Raw genomic sequence first — 18,293 nt, 5'->3', positions numbered from 1 at the left:
GGCTGCAGAGGACATGTGTCCAGAGAGAAGGATAAGACCGAACGGAGGCATCTCATGGGACTCAGCAAAAATAAACCTGCACACCGGACAGCGTTCTTCCAGTCCGCAGTCACCACACCTGAGACAGGAAATAACTCACCAGCAGAGGTTATGACATAAACCGTTTTATGCCAACATTCGTTTAGATTTCTGCATGTTTGCATTTGTGTTTTCCTTCCCAATCATCTTGTAAATTAAGCATTTTTTTCCTTCTATTTTGCAAACTGAGATGAATTCATTAATAAAAAAAACTATGATAATGACTGGGATGGTTACAGAGAACAAGGTTGTCTTCACCACTTCATCTCATCAGTTGTTCCCCAGATCAGGGCCAAATTCATATACATGTGGGTGTATGGATGGCAGTGCTGATTCAGTGAACCAATTAAACAAATGGCTTTAATAATGAATCATTACAATATTGTAGAACTTAAATTTACAATGCAGTTCTTTCAACTGCACCCAGGCGGTTTCAAAGTTGTTCACACTCTGGCTCAGGTCCTCACATTAACAAACATTTTTTACATTTACATTTACAGCATTTACCAGACGCCCTTATCCAGAGCGATTTACAGTCAGTAGTTACAGGGACAGTAATGTAAGTAATGATTGTACTAAATTGTTGAATGAAGAGAGTTGCTGGACCCTTGCAATGAGTAGGCACCTTTTGTTCCTCTTTTTTGGCTTCTTACTCCTCCCTATGTTGCCTTGAATACCTCTGCATCAGCTAAATATAGCCCTTGACATGGAGTAAAAATAGACGTCCCGTTTGACACCCGAAGCTTCTGCTGATAGACACCATTGGACTAGACGCTGGAGCAGTGGCCACATGTGCTGTGCTTTAGTGGAACAGTTATTTCTTACTATGATATTTTAAAGTGTTATTCCTCAACATGACAGATGTTTTGGGGCAGTTTATGGAGTTCCACCAAATCCACGGAGCTAACGTGAGACTGGACGCCTCTGGCACGATAGCCACTCGTATTGAAAGCTTCGCCAATGGACTCTGCTTCAGCAAGCAGCCCCTGAAGCCAGGGGAGATATTTCTGGTGGAGATAGAGGACAAAGAGCTGGGCTGGTGCGGCCACCTGCGGATTGGCCTGACCGCACGCGATCCTCGAGAGCTGGACGCGGTGCCAGAATACTCCCTGCCGGACCTGGTCAACCTCGGAGACAGCTGGGTGTTCGCCATCACCCGCAATCACAATAAAGTTACAGATGAAGACGCCCCCTCAGAGCAGCGAGCAGGGGGGTCCCCAGATGGAGAAAATGGACCCGAGAGGTTTTTCACCAGCACACATCTGTTCATTGAGAACGTACGGATCCCCAGAGAGAAGCTGGTGGGCCGCAGTCGTCCCGGCAGGTTCAGCCACATCCTGGACGACCTGTATAAGACGAACGCTCTCCCACCTACCGCCCGGCGCAGTCGCATTGGCGTCGTGTACGTGCCGCGAGAACAGGGCCTCGCCGACATGCACATTGTCATCAACGGCGAGGACATGGGAGCCTCGGCCAAGAGGATCTCCACAGACCGGCCCCTGTATGCCGTTGTTGATGTGTTCGCTACAACCAAGTGTGTTCGCATTGTCCAGGTGGAATATGGCTGTAAGTATGATTTAAATTTACTACAGTACTGCGCCAGCATCATAGTGGTCCGTGTCATATTTAACCCAGTAAGAAAAGAACCTGTTACTAGTGAGCAGAAGCTGCTGGGTCAGTGGTGGCCTAGCGCTTAAGGACGCGGACCCGTAATCAGAAGGTTGCGGGTTCGAATCCCGATCTGCCAAGGTGCCACTGAGCAAAAGCACCGTCTCCCCACACTGCTCCCCGGGCGCCTGTCACGACTGCCCACTGCTCACCAAGGGTCATGGTTAAATGTGTCACCGTGTGCTGTGCTGCTGTGTCTCACAACCTTTGTGGGAAGCTGTGTAGGTGTGGCAAATAATTTTTACATTTTTGCTTTTCCATTCTCATTTCAGTTTCCTCTCTGCAAACGCTATGCCGAAAGACCATACAAAAGCACATTGTACACAGGATGGCGCTGGACTGGCTGGAACTCCCAGAACTGCTGAAACATTACTGCAAATACGAGTAAAAAATCTGAACTGTCTCCATCATCTTATTTTACTGCATTAATGGGTTCTTCTGTGCTTGTGCTTTTTCACTGTATAAAAAAATGTTTTTTAACATGCCAGTGGTCTCTGTACGTGCTTCATCCGTTTTTGATGTTTAAAGACTCATTTCTGGAGTATTGGATTCCGTGTTGGATTTCTCAGAATTATAACTTTCCCACAACTTGTTTATTGTTCCTCTAAACAGTTTATTATTTATGATAATAAATATTAAGTAAGTCGTAATTTGGGGGCGGGGCTATGAAGACCTTTCGTGGCGGCCACGTGACCGGAAGTCGCCGTCTTTCATCCGTCCCCGGGTCTACTGGCGCACACCGGTGCTGCGTACTTCTTCATGCAGGATGTCTTTTTGCTCTTTTCTCGGAAAGGAGGCGTACAAGGACCACTTTAAAACGGGCAAGTTTCGTTTTCTTGTTGGTCAGTAGAGACCCGGAAAGGACGAATGGCGGCAGACCCGAACTCGCGAAGTCAGTTATCCAAGCCCGGCCCGAGCATTTATACTTAACATATACCATGCACATCTTTTTTTATTCCTTATTACTGTGCATCTGTAATAACAAAATGTACTTGCGATGATTTATGTCCGCTTGAGCGATTATTACAACTTGTACCAACCTAAGAGTGTCTTATAGGGTGGTAGTGGCCTAGTGGGTTAGACACTCGCCTATGAACCAGAAGACCCAGGTTCAAATCCCACTTACTACCATTGTGTCCCTGAGCAAGACGCTTAACCCTGAGTTGCTCCAGGGGGACTGTCCCTGTAACTCGCTCTGGATAAGGGCCTCTGATAAATGCTGTAAATGTCTTGACCCACATTAACCGCGGAGAGAGGTGCTTTGATGGGGTGTGGTTTCCTCTGCAGGTCTGTATGTCTGCTCCCAGTGTGGACACCCGCTGTTCTCCAGCAGGTCCAAGTACGCCCATTCCTCCCCCTGGCCTGCCTTCACCGAGACAGTCCGCGAAGACAGCGTGACCAAGCACATGGAGACGCTCACGGCCTACAAGGTTAGAGACCGTCCCCCGCGCTCACAGAGTCATCTGCTAAATGCCAGACGTGTAACGATTTGCTGATGCTTATGTCTTCAGGTTTTATGTGGGAAGTGTGGGAATGGACTGGGGCATGAGTTTGTGAATGACGGGCCAGAAGAAGGCTTGTCTCGCTTTTGAATATTCAGCCACTCGCTCAAGTTCATTCCTAAAGGTACACGACCACGGTCCACTACACTATTTTCAAGTCCTAATCCAGAAGGTGCTTCATGAGTCCCTTCCTTTTGTCCTTGTCTTTTTCAGATAAGGTTGATGGACAGTAGAGCGAGGTTGGAGGCCAAAGTTGACGTATCTTTGGATGGGATGATCAGATCATGATGTGGACAGGAGAAAGGCTGAGCAGGACTTCCTGTTCACTGATAATTTGTGGTCATCCCGAATAAGGAAGGTGCTTTGTTGCTAATTTGAATTTTGTGGTCTTCATGCTTGCATGAATAAACAAATTCAAATGACATTTTCACAAATTGGCAAGAAGAAAGTAACTTTTACAAAATACAAGACAGTGAGAAGTAGTCATGTTTTCATGCTTGCATCATGGAAGCTGCAAGCAAATGAGCACTAGTATAGATTGTATGGATTGATGGAGCAGGTTTAACAGAGCCAGCAACATCCCTTACACTTATACTGCACTTGAAAATTTTGCAAATGTTCATAAATTGTAACACATGGGTAAGAACTATTATATGCAGATGTTTGGCTATTAAGAACTATTTCAAGCATCCGTTGCTATTTCAGTATACATATTATAATATATTGTATATTAAAGTTTTTTAATGTCTGTGCATCACCTTTCAGACTCTGTAATAAAGTTATTTTATTAAAGATGGAATCAAACTGCTGTAAATGAATTTATGAAGTAAAATTGTATGCTGGTGTTTTTTTTTTTTTGTAGGAAGGTTTACATTAGCTGTTCTAATGTATGTATCTAGTGTATAGAACTCAAATTATATGTATTTTATCATACTGACTAACGTATTTTAATAAACGTGTATAGAGATTGACCTAGTGCCCTGTGAGTGGTGTTCAAGTTCTAACAATTTTGTTGCTGCAACATTAAACCCAGTCTTGGACTATAAGAGAAACAGGCTTATTGCGACGCGTTTACAGTACAAAACATACGTTGGTTCATGATAAAATTCATCTTTTAAATTAGAGGATGTTATGGGCCTGTCACGAAACATGAGCGTTCAAAAATTCCTCTTTTGTTTTCTATCGACTTTTTACAAGATTAAGAGCGGGCGTTGTTGTTGCAGTAAAACCAGTTTAAAGCCCATCGACACGTTCTGTGCGTGTTTTGGGGCTTTTATAAGGAATAAAATAACATTTTATAAGGAATAAATAATGTTGTTGTTGTGAAGCCGCACGCGCCGCCGTGTCGCGCGCTTTCCCGTATAGACGGAGGTTCTCGTCAGAAACCGCGCTTTTCTCACTTTAATATCACTATAAACCATTTCTGTGCCGCTTCGCATCTCTGAGAAGGTTCACTGCTTTCGTGTGTTAACCACCTGGCCTCGGTCGCTGTTCCGTAATGTGTGTGAAATGTGACATTTTATGTAATGTAAATTTTTATGACTAATCGCATTTCACTTAGCCGAAATGCTAACGCTGAGCTGGTGTTTCTGCTAAAACTCAGATTACAGCCTTGAGATGACCTACAACCCGACAACTAGAACCTTTGTCCCAATTTCAGATTTAAATCCGAACACCCAACACCCGGTAAGTGGACAGGTACATTTGGCAAACTGCGCTGACGGAGAGAGTAAATATATTTAAACAACCACACCATTCAATTTGTTTCAATCTACAGTCGGCTCCGTTTGGTTATACGCATATTTAATGTCTGCTACTAATGTTTAATATACTAAGAACAGCAGAAATGTTGATTACGGGTTGTTTGCTCTTTTGAAAGAGTCGAATGGCGAGTCCGGATGATATTTTTCTCGACTCGGCTCTCTGACTCGGCTCTTTTGAAGAGTCGAATGGCGAGTCCGGATGATATTTTTCTCGACTCGGCTCTCTGACTCGGCTCTTTTGAAAGAGTCGAATGGAGAGTCCGGATGTTTTTTTTTTTTTGGACTCGGTTACTAATTTCCCTGTTGCTGGTTTATTTATTATCAGCTCAGTCATATGTTAAGAAAGATTGGACAGTTTCATGTTTATTTGGCTCCACAAGTTGAATCGTTTTTTTTTCCACTTACAGACTGTAGTGGGAGTGATCATTGGAAAAACCGATGTCAAAGGTTTTCCGGACAGAAGAAGTAACTCATTATATAACATAACTTAAGACTGTTTATTGAATTAATTATTTTTCTGTAGCCTTTGTTTGCTCACCAGTGTGTGAATTTCAGATTTTGGCTCAGAGAGGTTTACCTTTAGCTTCACCATCAAGGACTCACCTGAACATTTCATCAACGTGTCCTCCTGGGGTACCGAGCAGTACATCAGGGGACTGTCCAGCAGGTTCAGAATAGGGGACTGTGGTGAGTCCGCGGTTTTATTGTGGGAGACTGACAACGTATTTCAGATGAGTTTAAGTATCAGCATTTTTTGTAGTTATCTTAGAAAATCCTCTTGTTGCGGCTAAAGATCCAGAAAAGGAGGATCGATTTTGTCCATCAACTCCAAGGTAATGAATGCCATTTGAAAAATAGGTTTCTTCATACGACTGAATGAACATTTCTTGCATTCGTACAGTGTCATATAGTTCCAATATATTTATAATGAGGGCTACTGATTTCTCCCCAGCTTCTGCAGGCTGTTAGTGACACAGAGCCACTCAGCAATCAGGCTGTGTTCAAACGTGGAGGTGGAGGCCAGACTTTTTCCTCTTTTCCACGTCCCCGTGAAGGATCCCGGGGACTTCTACTCGCTGGGGGACATTGTTGCAAATGGACACAGCCTGGAAGGAAGCGTGCTCAACATTCTGGCCGCTGTCAAATCAGTAAGAAATGGCTGCGTCATTCAGTGAAAAAAAAACTATAGAATGAAAACGACATCCAAACAGTGGAATCTATAATAAAAAAAAATAAAAAATAAAAAAAAAAAGTGAAGTGATTGTCACATGTGATACACAGCAGCACAGCACACAGTGCACACAGTGAAATTTGTCCTCTGCATTTAACCCATCACCCTGAGTGAGCAGTGGGCAGCCATGACAGGCGCCCGGGGAGCAGTGTGTGGGGACGGTGCTTTGCTCAGTGGCACCTCAGTGGCACCTTAGCGGATCGGGATTCGAACCGGCAACCTTCTGATTACGGGGCCTTAACCGCTAGGCCACCACTGCCCCTGTTTGCATGATTAGATTTTTGTGTAGTGATGGTGTGTGTTGTGCGTGGATCTCAGATTGGCGAGACCAGACCCTTCACCACAGCGAACGACCGCAGGGGACAGCGCTTGGAACTGAAGCTCTTTGATGAAACCGTGAATTCCTTTTCTCTGATTTGGTGTGTCTGTGGTCTGTCTTTACATGTTTTATGAGATATGCAGGTTAATTTGTGTTTGTTCACTTCTAACTGATTTCTTATTCAGCTGGGACATAGAATCCATCCAGCTTCTACAGACGTTGGTCCCAGGAGAGACGGGTATGAGCAGCGCATATTTTATTCGTGTAATTATGTGACGCTCTTTTGTCGGATTAAAACGAGTGTGAATGATTTAATTCAGCGCTTCTCTCGTTTCAGTCCTGTTCATTGCTGACGTTCGCATAACGTTTGACAACTTTCACGGTGCCATGATAGCCACAGTCACGGCTAAGACCATAATTACCATCAACCCTGGTGAGATGTCGCTTGGGCTTCTCTTCATCACGTACAAATCTTTCGCCTTTTACTAAAGATTTCCGTGGAGAGGGGCGTCAACAAGCTCACAATATTTTTGGGGCAGTGGTGGCCTAGCGGTTAAGGAAGCGGCCCCGTAATCACAAGGTTGCCGGTTCGAATCCAGATCTGCCAAGGTGCCACTGAGGTGCCACTGAGCAAAGCACCGTCCCCACACACTGCTCCCCGGGCGCCTGTCATGGTGCCCACTGCTCACTCAGGGTGATGGGTTAAATGCAGAGGACAAATTTCACCGTGTGCACCGTGTGCTGTGCTGCTGTGTATCACAAGTGACAATCACTTTAACTTGAGATCATGCTGTAAAGACACACAGGAGGCCAACATGCTGTACAGCTTCGCCAGAGAGTTCGCGGAATCGGGGGGACTGGACGAGCCGGACAGGCAGGCGGGAAATAGTGTTCAACGTGAGCAGGACGGCCTCATTTCTCAGTGCAGGTGTTGGACCTGTCTCCAGATCTGTCTTTTTTATCAGTTGACTCCATCAGTGAGGTGCTGACTGTGAGCCAGATGAGGCTGAGGGCCCAGGAGAGCCACAACGCGTTCTGCGCGGTCTCGTACGTCTTTATCTCGGCCATGGCGCTGGACTCGGCCGTCTCCCGGGTGATCAGAAGCCGCTGGTGAGTGTAGAGGACGTGTCACTGTGGACGCTGCGCACCGCTCGGTGGCTTCTTCAGACCTTTTCTCAGCGCCAGGTGCCGCTTCGTGGTGACCGAGGACGTCGGACTCTGTCCCAACGTTACCTGCCCGGGGCGGGAACAGCGGCTAGAGGCTGTGACGGGCTTCGAAATACCGGTGGACATCAGCGACCACACTGGAACTCTGCAGTCCTGCAGCCTCGCTGGCCGCATGGCGGAGAAGACGCTGGGATGTACAGTAAGGACCTGGGCTACTGTCTTTCATCACTGCGTATATTCAAATCCCACTTACTACCATCGTGTCCCTGAGCAGGACACTTAACCCTGAGTGTCTCCAGGGGGGGGGGCTGTCCCTGTCACTACTGACTGTAAGTCGCTCTGGATAAGGGCGTCTGGTAAATGCTGTAAATGTAAATGTATATCACTTTACTCCGGTGCGATTGCAGACGGATGTGTTCGTGCAGCTCTCTGAAAGGAAGAGGACGGAGATGAAATGGAGGTTCCTTCTTGAGCGGTGTAAAATTTACGTCAAGGTTCGACGCGCCCTTTGACTGTGCTGGATTGTGAGTCGTTTCTACCGGGCTGACGTGTGCATACTTCACTGCAGGTCCTTCCAGCTGTTGGGGCCCGGCGGGGACTGCGCTGCACGATCCTGTCTTGCTCACCTGCTGATCCCGTGGAGGTGAAGCAGAGCTTCCTGTCTGTGGGTGCTCACGCCGCAGACCTCCAGCCTCCTCCTCTGAAATAGGCTGACGTGTGCTGCGCCGCGCTCCGTTCTGATCCATTTCAAACACGCACAGTTCTTGATTAGTCATGTTTTCCATGTGATATTTATTAAAACGTTTACTGTTAATACTATCAGCCTTTCAGTTTTTTATTGGCATTTTAAAATCTGAGAGGACGTGAAAGTGAGCACAGCACACGGCGACACAGTGAAATGTGTCCTCTGTATTTAACCATCACCCTTGGTGAGCAGTGGGCACCAGGACAGGGGCCCGGGGAGCAGTGTGTGGGGACGGGACCTTCATCAAGGGGACCTCAGTGGCACCTTGAAGGTTTGGGATTCGACTCTTTAACTGCTAGGCCACCACATAAAGGAAATTACAGATACAGGATATTACAGACAGATTCATTCAAATAAGATAATTCAAGTCTCTTAATAATGCTGTATGATCTTACAGCATTCCTGAAAGGCATTTAAGAATTATTACTAAAGACTAAAATTACTAGAGACTAAAAATTCCCTCTTCACGGGGTCTCCGTTCCCAATCGACTCTGTTCTGCTTTATTGTCCCTGGCTGGTGGGACAACTTGTCCTGCTCCATTCGACTAGCCGAGACTACCACCACCTTTAAGAAGCATTTGAAAACTCACTTGTTTTAAAAGTGTTTCAGACGAGTCACACACACACATGCACAAACACTCACAAAAATATATATATTAGTGTAGCACTTCCCAGCATGTTCTATTCCTTATCAGGGCTCTTAGTTTTGTACCTCCAAATCTATAGAAACCGAATGAGAATTGCTGGTGTCTCCTCGTAAGTCGCTTTGGATAAAAGCGTCAGCAAATTAAAAGTAAGAGTTAAGAAAAGTAAAATGTCAATAAAAAAAATTAAAGGCTGATAGTATTAACATTAAATTAAAGTAAAGTTTTACGTGATGCCTCTCCGTTCCACCAGAGGTCGCTAAAGCGCCTCGAGGATCCGGAACGTCTGTCTGCCGCCCTTGTTTCCGCGGGGAACGGGACACCGGGAGCGCTTCGTCGGGTGTTTGGTCCCCGGTAGATGAAGTAGGGCTGCTGCGTGGCGGTTGTAACCGGGAGCCCGGCGCCGCGGCCATGAACGTGAACCAGGGCACGGTGGGCAGTGACCCCGTGATCCTGGCCACCGCGGGGTACGACCACACCGTCCGCTTCTGGCAGGCGCACAGCGGCATCTGCACCAGGACGGTGCAGCACCAGGACTCCGTATCCTTCACCGGTGTAAAGGGCCGTGTAAGGGGGCCGTGTAAGGGGGTGTTGGGCTCCTTAACCCCGGTACTCAGCAGGTCAACTCCCTGGAAGTCACCCCCGACCGCAGCATGATCGCAGCCGCCGGTGAGACCCTTACATTCCGTCACGTTCTACTAAATAATTAATAATCGGGCCAGTGGTGGCCCTGTAATCAGAAGGTTGACACCGAGGTCCCCTTGATGAAGGTCCCGTCCCCACACACTGCTCCCCGGGCGCCTGTCATGGTGCCCACTGCTCACCAAGGGTGATGGTTAAATGCAGAGGACACGTTTCACCGTGTCACCGCGTGCTGTGCTGCAGCGTCTCACAATGACACTCTCACGCCTCGTTGCAGGTTATCAGCACATCCGCATGTACGACCTGAACTCCAACAACCCCAACCCCGTGATCAACTACGACGGCGTCAGCAAGAACATCACCTCGGTGGGCTTCCACGAGGACGGCCGCTGGATGTACACGGGTGGGGAGGACTGCATGGCGCGCATATGGGACCTGAGGTCTGTATATGAACGTATGTAACGTGGAACGACACTGGTGATGTGGCCACTCCTGCTTTTATAGAATAGCCAGCAGAAGGCTTAATACAACATTTAGAAGCTCTTCTATTTGGCTTCATTTTACATTTACAGCATTTATCAGACGCCCTTATCCAGAGCGACTTACAATCAGTAATTACAGGGACAGTCCCCCCCTGGAGACACTCAGGGTTAAGTGTCTTGCTCAGGGACACAATGGTAGTAAGCGGGATTCGAACCCGGGCCTTCTGGTTCATAGGCGAGTGTGTTACCCACTAGGCTACTACCACCCTATTTTAAAAGCATACAGTTGAACTGTGTGCTTTTTTTTTTAAGTTGTGCACAGAGGTCATATGTCCAAAGTCAAACTATCGCATATTTACCCAAATGTAGATCCCTGCTGTGATAAATGTGGAAGTGAGGATGCCGCGCATGTCCATATGTGCTGGTCGTGTCCTGGCCTTGAGAAATATCGGAGGGAGATATTTCAAACCCTCTCCTCAGTCCTCAAACAGCGTATCAGTGACGGTGCGTGTCTGACCCCCGGTAAAATACCGGACACGTGCAGCCTTACTCAGATGGAAGGGTGCTGCTCCTCCCACCCGCGCTGTCCTGTCCAAACCTCGAAAAGACACGCTACTCCATTAGTGTGGGGGCCTGGACTATTCCTGGAGTCTCAGAATCCGACTATTAGTATCACCCAGTAAAGTTCCAGAAACGATATTGTCGTCTTGTTCTTTTTCATTAATCAATCTGGCATGAGGACGGGGTTATTATTATGTGGAAAGGTTGGTGGGTTTATTAACATTATTGTTCTTCGAATATGACTAAATTGCCATTTTTCCTGTAATACTCTACTGCAACGTTGCCCGATCTTTGTATGTAACTCTTACAGAACTGATTTACTCAGTGACATCTTTTTTTTTTATTGTGTGCATTGTAATTTTATAATTTTTTTGTCTTCTCTTGCTTAAAGTCAATATTGCAGTTTATTTGCTTCATTTTCAAACCAGCTCCTCATTTCATCTTTTGTGTAAAACCCCCGCAGGTCCCGGAACCTGCAGTGCCAGCGGATCTTCCAAGTAAACGCTCCCATTAACTGCGTCTGTCTACATCCCAACCAGGTGGGGGTCTTCATTACGGGGAATTACGGGGGCTTCTTCACGTTGAAACGTGCCGCGTCGTGTTTCAGGCTGAGCTGATTGTCGGGGACCAGAGCGGCGTGATCCACATCTGGGACCTGAAGACGGACCACAACGAGCAGCTGATCCCGGAGCCGGAGGTGTCGGTCAACTCTGTGCACATTGACCCCGACGCCAGCTACATGGCTGCGGTCAACAGTTCGGTGAGTCCTCACGCCTTGCTGCGTGAACGTCCGGGCGGGATGTCCCGGTGATATGTCCCGGTGATGTCCTCCTCAGGGTAATTGCTACGTGTGGAACCTCGCTGGAGGGATGGGCGACGAGGTGACGCAGCTCATCCCTAAAACCAAAATCCCGGCTCACAAGCGCTACTCGCTGCGCTGCAGGTTCAGCCCCGACTCCACGTAAGTGACCGCACGCCCCCGCACGCCTGGTCCCGCGTGGTCCCGTCTGATCATGGTTGTCCGCAGCCTGCTGGCCACCTGCTCTGCCGATCAGACCTGCAAGATTTGGAGGACGTCGAACTTCTCCCTGATGACCGAGCTCAGCATCAAGAGCAACAACCCGGGGGAGACGTCCCGCGGGTGGATGTGGGACTGCGCCTTCTCCGGAGACTCGCAGTACATCGTCACCGGTAGGAGACCACGTGACCCGGCCAACCAGTCGCATTCCTTAAAGCCCCCGATTCCTCTGACCACCCGATTCCTCATCTCAGCCTCTTCAGACAACTTGGCGCGGCTCTGGTGTGTGGAGACCGGGGAGATCAAGAGGGAGTACAGCGGCCACCAGAAGGCTGTGGTGTGTCTGGCCTTCAACGACAGCGTGTTGGGCTGAAACGCCACGTGATCCGGCCTGAATCCAGCCGCGGCCTCTACGCTCTTTTTTTTTTTCTTCAGATCAGAGTTCCTTTGTCTTTTCTTATCAAGCGCGTGTTCCTCAGACAGAGACCGGGTCGTGGTGGACTGCAGCAGCCCCACAAAATGTTCCTAACATTTCAACCGGACTCATTTTAATAATATAAAGTGGATGCTTCACATAAACCTGTGTTACAACTTTATTCAAACACATTTACGCCATTTCTTTATTCCATTTGAAATTTAAGGCCAGTAAGTTTTCACATTTTGCTCAATTTTGAGTAAAAACCATCAGTTATTCTGACAGACTGGTAAATGTCGAGGTTGAGTTAGGATGCTGGTTTTAAACCACTGTCTATATAAAGATTCATCTTCAAGCCATTGTACTTTTTCAGATAAAGCTGAGCTGAATGTGCATGCAATGCAACGACGCGATCTTTGCAGACATGCGTGTTGCATGTTTTGAGGTGACTGGCGAGGGCAGGATTTGCACCAGTGCTGGACGTCCTTGCGGCAGTGGCTGGCGTGCAGGGAATAATCTGCCTAGTCACCCACACACACTCACTTTCCAGAACTTTCCAGAAGTGCAGCCGCCGGATCCCATCAGGGGGAAAAATCGAAATGCAAATTCAATTATCATCAGAGCAACAGCGACGTAGTGGAAGGCCGATCATGCGCCGCTTGATGTGATTTCCCTCTGATTCCAGTCTGGCCTGATCTCAGGATGAGTTGTGTGCAGAAATGTAGGTTTATTTTCCCTCACACACTTGAGAGAGAGAGAGAGAGAGAGAGAGAGAGAGAGAGAGATATATATATATATATATATATATATATATATATATATATATATATATATATATAAATAATAATAATAATATAAATATTGCGTATAATAAATATGACCTAGAAACCAAAATTCCAAAAGAAATTTTGACGGGCCTGTCCGGGCATTGGTTGCATCATTGGGCGTGGCCTCCAGAGCTGGTGTCGGCTGTAAGAGCTCAGTATAACCACAGTAGCCGATGGACTAGGCGGTCACATGACTTTAAACGATGTTTGGCACATGGTCAAAAATTAGCATGTTAGCATGCTAACGAAAAGCCGCACGACTTGACATAAAAGTCGCGTGTGTTGTAAGCTCAACTGCGTCATCGCAAATTTTAACAAACCTGTTTTTTTTTTTTTTCACACTTTTTAAAAAGTTTGGTCCCAAATTGTGGGCGTCCCGTGGTCCCCAACGAAGCGACAAATATGTCATTTTGTGTAGAGAGGTCTTAGCGTGGCAGCCACAAATGTAAAACATGTTTTTTGCCTTTTTCCCAGTTTTCTGGGTTTTCCATACCCCAGTTGCCAGCACCAACTTGTCCCATATGTCAGATGGTCTTAGCGAGGCCTTTGGCTTCAACGGTTACCCTCAGAGAGCCAAAAACGTATTCCCAACACGATAGTAAATGGTCTGTTGTTCTGACAGGCCCAAGCTACCCTGTCATGGTTATCAAATGCGATGACCTTTTTTCAAAGATAAGTACCACACGCTCTGTACGTTGGATCCGTCACATCAACGTTATGTTCATGTCACTTGATTCTTCTCTTTTCCACAACATGGTGAGGAATGATCCCACAAGCCTCCTGTCCAGTGCAGTTTCGGCCTTGTGCTGCATGTCTCTCAGATTAAAATGTACAATTTTGCATTTCACACCTCTGAGGAAAGATCTGATGGCAGGACAACAGACATTATTCAGTTCAATAAAACACCAATAACTCAATCAAATTCAATTTTTAATCATGAAGACCAGTATCGAACAACCCTGATCCCTTCATCAGATCAGGACAACACGAGGGTTATTCTGTCCTCCCTTGTAGGACATGGCGTCGTCATTGTTAAACACCTCCGATATGTGGCCGACGTGTGTTTATTGTAGTGTTTACTCAGAGGCTGTTTCTGTATTTAAAAGAATTATAATGTGAGGCTTTTCATTTTTGTGACTGTCAGTGATCCATTTTCCAATTTGAATCTTGAATCAGATTAAAGAAAGGCGGACTGAAAAATGTCTTCCTGTTTCAAATGAATCACCCAAACGATCGCTTTTATTGATAATGGGGTTCAACACTCAGATGTGGCCGTGAACACTAAAGAGTTGTGGAGATGATATCATGGTTCTTTATTGGAAAGTCTGGGAAAACCCAACAACAGAAACACTCAGTTAATCTCTAGCTTCAGGTTACAGGAAATGAGGAAGCCGGGCGGAGTCCGCTGATGAATCATGGGAATGTGTGTGTGTGTGTGTGTGTGTGTGTTCATTTCCAGTCTGTTTTCGTGTGTGTGCTCATCACTCGGGCAGGTAGTAGAAACACACCGAGACGCAGATGTTGCTGGGGAAGCAGATGTCTATGCAGAAGTAAATGAGACGCTGTTGGGCGGGGCCTGTAGAGAGACAACAGACTTGACGATGTGTCCCGGCGTCCCTTGTACATATTCACACAACTCGCGCGCCCGACAGATCGAATTACGTTAGTAATACAGTTTATACACGTTCCACAATCCCCCCAAATTTAGATTGTATTTACATTTACATTTTACAGCATTTACCAGACGCCCTTATCCAGAGCGACTTACAGTCAGTAGTTACAGGGACAGTCCCCCCCCCTGGAGACACTCAGGGATAAGTGTCCTGTTCAGGGACACGATGGTAGTAAGTGGGGTTTGAACCTGGGTCTTCTGGTTCATAGACGAGTGTGTTACCCCACTAGGCCACTAACACCCCTCATCCCATGTGTCGGTTGTAGGGTTGCATATTGATATGTAATATTAATACCATGATCAGTTATTGGACATTATAAACACTTCAGAGTGTAGTCTGATGCGGGGAAGGTTCCGGAAAACGGGAATAATGGGAAGCCTCACCGTCCGCCCTCCTGGTCCAGTAGACGGAGTCCCCCTGGCAGAGCTCCTGGACGGGGACCTGTAGCGTGGAGGCGTCCACGCGGCTGCCCGACAGCACCCTGAGGAACTCGGTGTGCTTCTGCGTCGCGTTCGCCGCGAGCCAGAACTGGCCGCCCTGCAGGGGAAGAGACGCTCCGTCACAAACCCGCCGTCTTCACAGCGCCAAGCGGCGTCCCCGCAGCACAAAAGGCGTTTGTGGCTACGCCATTTCTGCGGCGGGCGGGCGGGCGGATCGGATTGAGACGCATTGGCGTGGCGCAACGCTTGGCTGGGCCGGGAAACGAAGCCCTCTCCTTCATCAAGTGGCCATTGTGCCTCGGCTTCAATGGTTCTGGTGTTGGATGGGGGCCTGGGCCGCGCAGGTGAGATTGAATGACCCGGGCCGTCAGAGACGAGTCCCACCGCTCGATTTCAGCCTCGGGTCAAGAGCCCGGTGACAGGTGACAGTTTCTCCCGTTTCACGCGGCTCGCGAAGACGCGCCGTTCGTGGCGAAACGCCGCGCCTTAACATACAGACGGCGAGCCACCAGAGACCCGGCTCCTCCAACGGAAGAGCTCGCTTTCGTCTCTGGGCAGTGACTTTAAAAAAGGCAACAGAGTGGCTATTGTCCTGCCTCCGGTCCCGTCCTGTAACTGGACCCAGGAAGCCCGCCGGGAGGGGTCCTCAGGTGCGCTGAGGAATTCAGACTGGGACCGGCGTCACCACCCTGTCCCGCTAACCCCTCCACCCACGTCCCAGCCGCCAGGGTGCCGCTGTCCCCACCCGCGCGCATCGTCCCTCGCCGGACACCTTCGGACCGGGGCTGCCACTGACCTGCGGGCCGGACCCGTTCAGGACAGCATCCACGTTGGCGTAATCGGAGGCCTCCATCTTGCGCAGGAGGCAGGTGTTCTGGCTGCCGGGCTTGTAGCAGACGAGGCCCTGTGAATAAAAGCGTTTCTTCACACGGCGTGGCGTTACGGGACGAAATCATGCACACTGCCAGCCCCCAAAACGAATTAACTGGACTAGGTTACGATTTATTAACCAATGGGAAGGCTCCTTCCCCCTCGTATTAGACCCAACTAGCTTTAGAAATCTGGTTAGTTCATAAACAATGTTATTACATGGTTATTAAACTTAAACTCGATTTTTTTATATTTCAAAACATCATAAGGATGCTAGGAAGTTGAAATCACTTCGTTTCCCCGGTAACGTTCCAGATTATAACTGATGTTGTATAAGGATCAAGAATCGATCTGATTCACTACTAGTTCTACTAGACTGTGATTCTGAGGCAGGATCTTACGTGCTTCGTGTCAAAAAGCACCGTGGAGGTGTGGTTGGCCTGGGAGGTCACGGAGAAGGTCACCACATCGCTGTGCCGGTCCACCCGCGCGGTTTGATTGACCAAAAGGCCGCTCTGGTCAGGGACAATGACCGTGACCGCCTGCAAGGCACAGACCGCATGGAACCAGACACTCACACACGTTCTGACATTTAGATACAGGAGAAGAGCAGATGTCACCATGAAATGACGTCCTGCCGTTCTGGACTATTTGGGGGCGCTGGAACCGATGTTCTCTTACCTCTGCTCGGCCACGAGGAAGTCCCAGCGGCAGACTCACGGCACACGCTACCAGAAGCAGCAGAGCTATGGCGAGACAGCCCCACACGGCTCGTCGAGTCCGGCTCATGCCCTAGCCACCACACGGGGACCACACCACATTCGTCAAAAACGCCAGGACTCTGTCCCCTCTTACCGAAAAGTCAAAAAATCTGCCTCACCGTGCACCGGGGCGCCTCCAGACCGACCTCGGGGGTCTTCCTGCACCTCTCCATTACGCTACCTCCTCTGTGTCTCCAGCCTACCAGCATCGGGCAGCGCTCATCGCCAGGACTGAGCCGAACCTGTCCCCCCCCGAGCCACCCGACGCCCTCACGCCTCCCGCGCTGCACCCCCGACTCCCGAACACACGTGACCCCCCTGCCGTCCACCCCTCCGATACACAATGGACAAAGGCTGAGGCAGAGCCGGCGCCGGAGACAGGTTTGTCATCGGGCGGTGGCCGCTCACGGGGCGTCCGGGAGACCCCGCCCGCGGCCGCTGACAGCCCAAGGTGACTTTACAGGTTCCCGTGGCGACCCCTCGGCCGCATACATTAACAAGGGAGGCTTTGATTGGGAACAAACCACCACGGCTTTATTTAATACCGGGACAACCTGAGGATAATCCAGGACAGAAATGGTTCAGGAGTCAACCTGACACTTCCTGCAGGAGGAGACAACATGCTTATTATTCACCGTACAGATGTGCCGGGTCACATGTGGGTTTATTTACTCGAACACGGTTCATGAAGTAAAAAATAATCCATATTGAACCATGTAAACTGCTGGATTTATTCACCGTACAGATGTGCCGGGTCACATGTGGGTTTATTTACTCGAACACGGTTCATGAAGTAAAAAATAATCCATATTGAACCATGTAAACTGCTGGATTTATTCACCGTACAGATGTGCCGGGTCACATGTGGGTTTATTTACTCGATAAACATGGTTCAGGAAGTAAAAATGAGTCCATATTGAACCATATAAACTACTGAATTTATTCACCGTACAGATGTGCCGGGACACATGTGGGTTTATTTACTCGAACACAGTTCATTAAGTAAAAATTACTTCATATTGAACCATGTAAACCACTGAATTTATTCACCGTACAGATGTGCCGGGTCACATGTGGGTTTATTTACTTGATGAACGCGGTTCAGGAAGTAAAAAATAATCCATATTGAACCATGTAAACTGCTGGATTTATTCACCGTACAGATGTGCCGGGTCACATGTGGGTTTATTTACTCGAACACGGTTCATGAAGTAAAAAATAATCCATATTGAACCATGTAAACTACTGAATATATTCACCGTACAGATGTGCCGGGTCACATGTGGGTTTATTTACTCGATAAACATGGTTCAGGAAGTAAAAATGAGTCCATATTGAACCATGTAAACTACTGAATTTATTCACCGTACAGATGTGCCTGGTCACATGTGGGTTTATTTACTCGATGAACGCGGTTCATGAAGTAAAAAATAATCCATATTGAACCATGTAAACCACTGAATTTATTCACCGTACAGATGTGCCGG

At 48.0% G+C, this 18,293-nt stretch overlaps 4 protein-coding genes, 1 non-coding gene and 1 pseudogene across 5 annotated transcripts; 5 read left to right on the top strand and 1 right to left on the bottom strand.

The window, feature by feature from the left end:
• Positions 1–695: 695 nt before the first annotated feature.
• Positions 696–2,154, top strand: neurl2 (neuralized E3 ubiquitin protein ligase 2). Its single transcript, XM_028989966.1, has 2 exons — positions 696–1,644; positions 2,019–2,154. The coding sequence occupies exons 1-2, from the start codon at positions 933–935 to the stop codon at positions 2,132–2,134; spliced, it is 828 nt and encodes a 275-aa protein (XP_028845799.1). The 5' UTR covers positions 696–932; the 3' UTR covers positions 2,135–2,154.
• A 287-nt stretch (positions 2,155–2,441) lies between these two features.
• Positions 2,442–4,219, top strand: LOC114796040 (methionine-R-sulfoxide reductase B1-A-like; annotated as a pseudogene).
• Positions 4,220–4,614: 395 nt separating this feature from the next.
• LOC114795734 (meiosis-specific with OB domain-containing protein-like) lies at positions 4,615–8,437 on the top strand. The gene is made up of 13 exons (XM_028989313.1): positions 4,615–4,748; positions 4,852–4,934; positions 5,419–5,476; positions 5,567–5,698; positions 5,772–5,844; positions 5,964–6,159; positions 6,561–6,661; positions 6,747–6,799; positions 6,899–6,994; positions 7,360–7,458; positions 7,527–7,671; positions 7,741–7,927; positions 8,297–8,437. The coding sequence occupies exons 2-13, from the start codon at positions 4,866–4,868 to the stop codon at positions 8,435–8,437; spliced, it is 1,350 nt and encodes a 449-aa protein (XP_028845146.1). The 5' UTR covers positions 4,615–4,748; positions 4,852–4,865.
• On the top strand, positions 7,003–7,112 carry LOC114796264 (U5 spliceosomal RNA). Its single transcript, XR_003750656.1, has one exon. It is a non-coding gene; the product is annotated as a U5 spliceosomal RNA (small nuclear RNA).
• A 987-nt stretch (positions 8,438–9,424) lies between the features above and the next one.
• On the top strand, positions 9,425–12,399 carry LOC114795794 (target of rapamycin complex subunit lst8). The gene is made up of 8 exons (XM_028989436.1): positions 9,425–9,657; positions 9,735–9,786; positions 10,037–10,199; positions 11,266–11,341; positions 11,410–11,562; positions 11,639–11,763; positions 11,830–11,993; positions 12,075–12,399. Exons 1-8 carry the CDS (start codon positions 9,529–9,531, stop codon positions 12,191–12,193), a joined length of 981 nt encoding a protein of 326 aa, XP_028845269.1. The 5' UTR covers positions 9,425–9,528; the 3' UTR covers positions 12,194–12,399.
• A 1,605-nt stretch (positions 12,400–14,004) lies between these two features.
• LOC114795951 (BRICHOS domain-containing protein 5-like) lies at positions 14,005–17,040 on the bottom strand. The gene is made up of 6 exons (XM_028989707.1): positions 16,926–17,040; positions 16,727–16,837; positions 16,447–16,587; positions 15,972–16,079; positions 15,119–15,272; positions 14,005–14,638 (listed from the first exon to the last, which is right to left on the bottom strand). The coding sequence occupies exons 1-6, from the start codon at positions 17,013–17,015 to the stop codon at positions 14,544–14,546; spliced, it is 699 nt and encodes a 232-aa protein (XP_028845540.1). The 5' UTR covers positions 17,016–17,040; the 3' UTR covers positions 14,005–14,543.
• Between the last annotated feature and the right edge of the window lie 1,253 nt (positions 17,041–18,293).

The sequence above is a fragment of the Denticeps clupeoides genome, chromosome 8 (assembly GCF_900700375.1).
Source record: "Denticeps clupeoides chromosome 8, fDenClu1.1, whole genome shotgun sequence".
NCBI lineage: Eukaryota > Metazoa > Chordata > Actinopteri > Clupeiformes > Denticipitidae > Denticeps > Denticeps clupeoides.
This window is presented reverse-complemented; position numbering and strand designations above follow the sequence as displayed.

What these genes read in the sequence shown, in the direction of transcription:
- neurl2 (XM_028989966.1), top strand. Translation starts at nt 933, where the DNA reads ATGACAGATGTTTTGGGGCAGTTTATGGAGTTCCACCAAATCCACGGA. An exon ending in TGTCCAGGTGGAATATGGCT is followed by an intron (nt 1,645 to 2,018) that starts GTAAGTATGATT and finishes TTCTCATTTCAG; the next exon opens with TTTCCTCTCTGCAAACGCTA.
- LOC114795734 (XM_028989313.1), top strand. Translation starts at nt 4,866, where the DNA reads ATGACCTACAACCCGACAACTAGAACCTTTGTCCCAATTTCAGATTTA. An exon ending in AATTCCTTTTCTCTGATTTG is followed by an intron (nt 6,662 to 6,746) that starts GTGTGTCTGTGG and finishes TTTCTTATTCAG; the next exon opens with CTGGGACATAGAATCCATCC. An exon ending in GGCGGGAAATAGTGTTCAAC is followed by an intron (nt 7,459 to 7,526) that starts GTGAGCAGGACG and finishes CTTTTTTATCAG; the next exon opens with TTGACTCCATCAGTGAGGTG.
- LOC114795794 (XM_028989436.1), top strand. Translation starts at nt 9,529, where the DNA reads ATGAACGTGAACCAGGGCACGGTGGGCAGTGACCCCGTGATCCTGGCC. An exon ending in CGGTGCAGCACCAGGACTCC is followed by an intron (nt 9,658 to 9,734) that starts GTATCCTTCACC and finishes CCCGGTACTCAG; the next exon opens with CAGGTCAACTCCCTGGAAGT. An exon ending in CTCGCAGTACATCGTCACCG is followed by an intron (nt 11,994 to 12,074) that starts GTAGGAGACCAC and finishes TCCTCATCTCAG; the next exon opens with CCTCTTCAGACAACTTGGCG.
- LOC114795951 (XM_028989707.1), bottom strand. Translation starts at nt 17,015, where the DNA reads ATGCTGGTAGGCTGGAGACACAGAGGAGGTAGCGTAATGGAGAGGTGC. An exon ending in TTCCTCGTGGCCGAGCAGAG is followed by an intron (nt 16,588 to 16,726) that starts GTAAGAGAACAT and finishes TGTGCCTTGCAG; the next exon opens with GCGGTCACGGTCATTGTCCC. An exon ending in CTGGACCAGGAGGGCGGACG is followed by an intron (nt 14,639 to 15,118) that starts GTGAGGCTTCCC and finishes GTCTCTCTACAG; the next exon opens with GCCCCGCCCAACAGCGTCTC.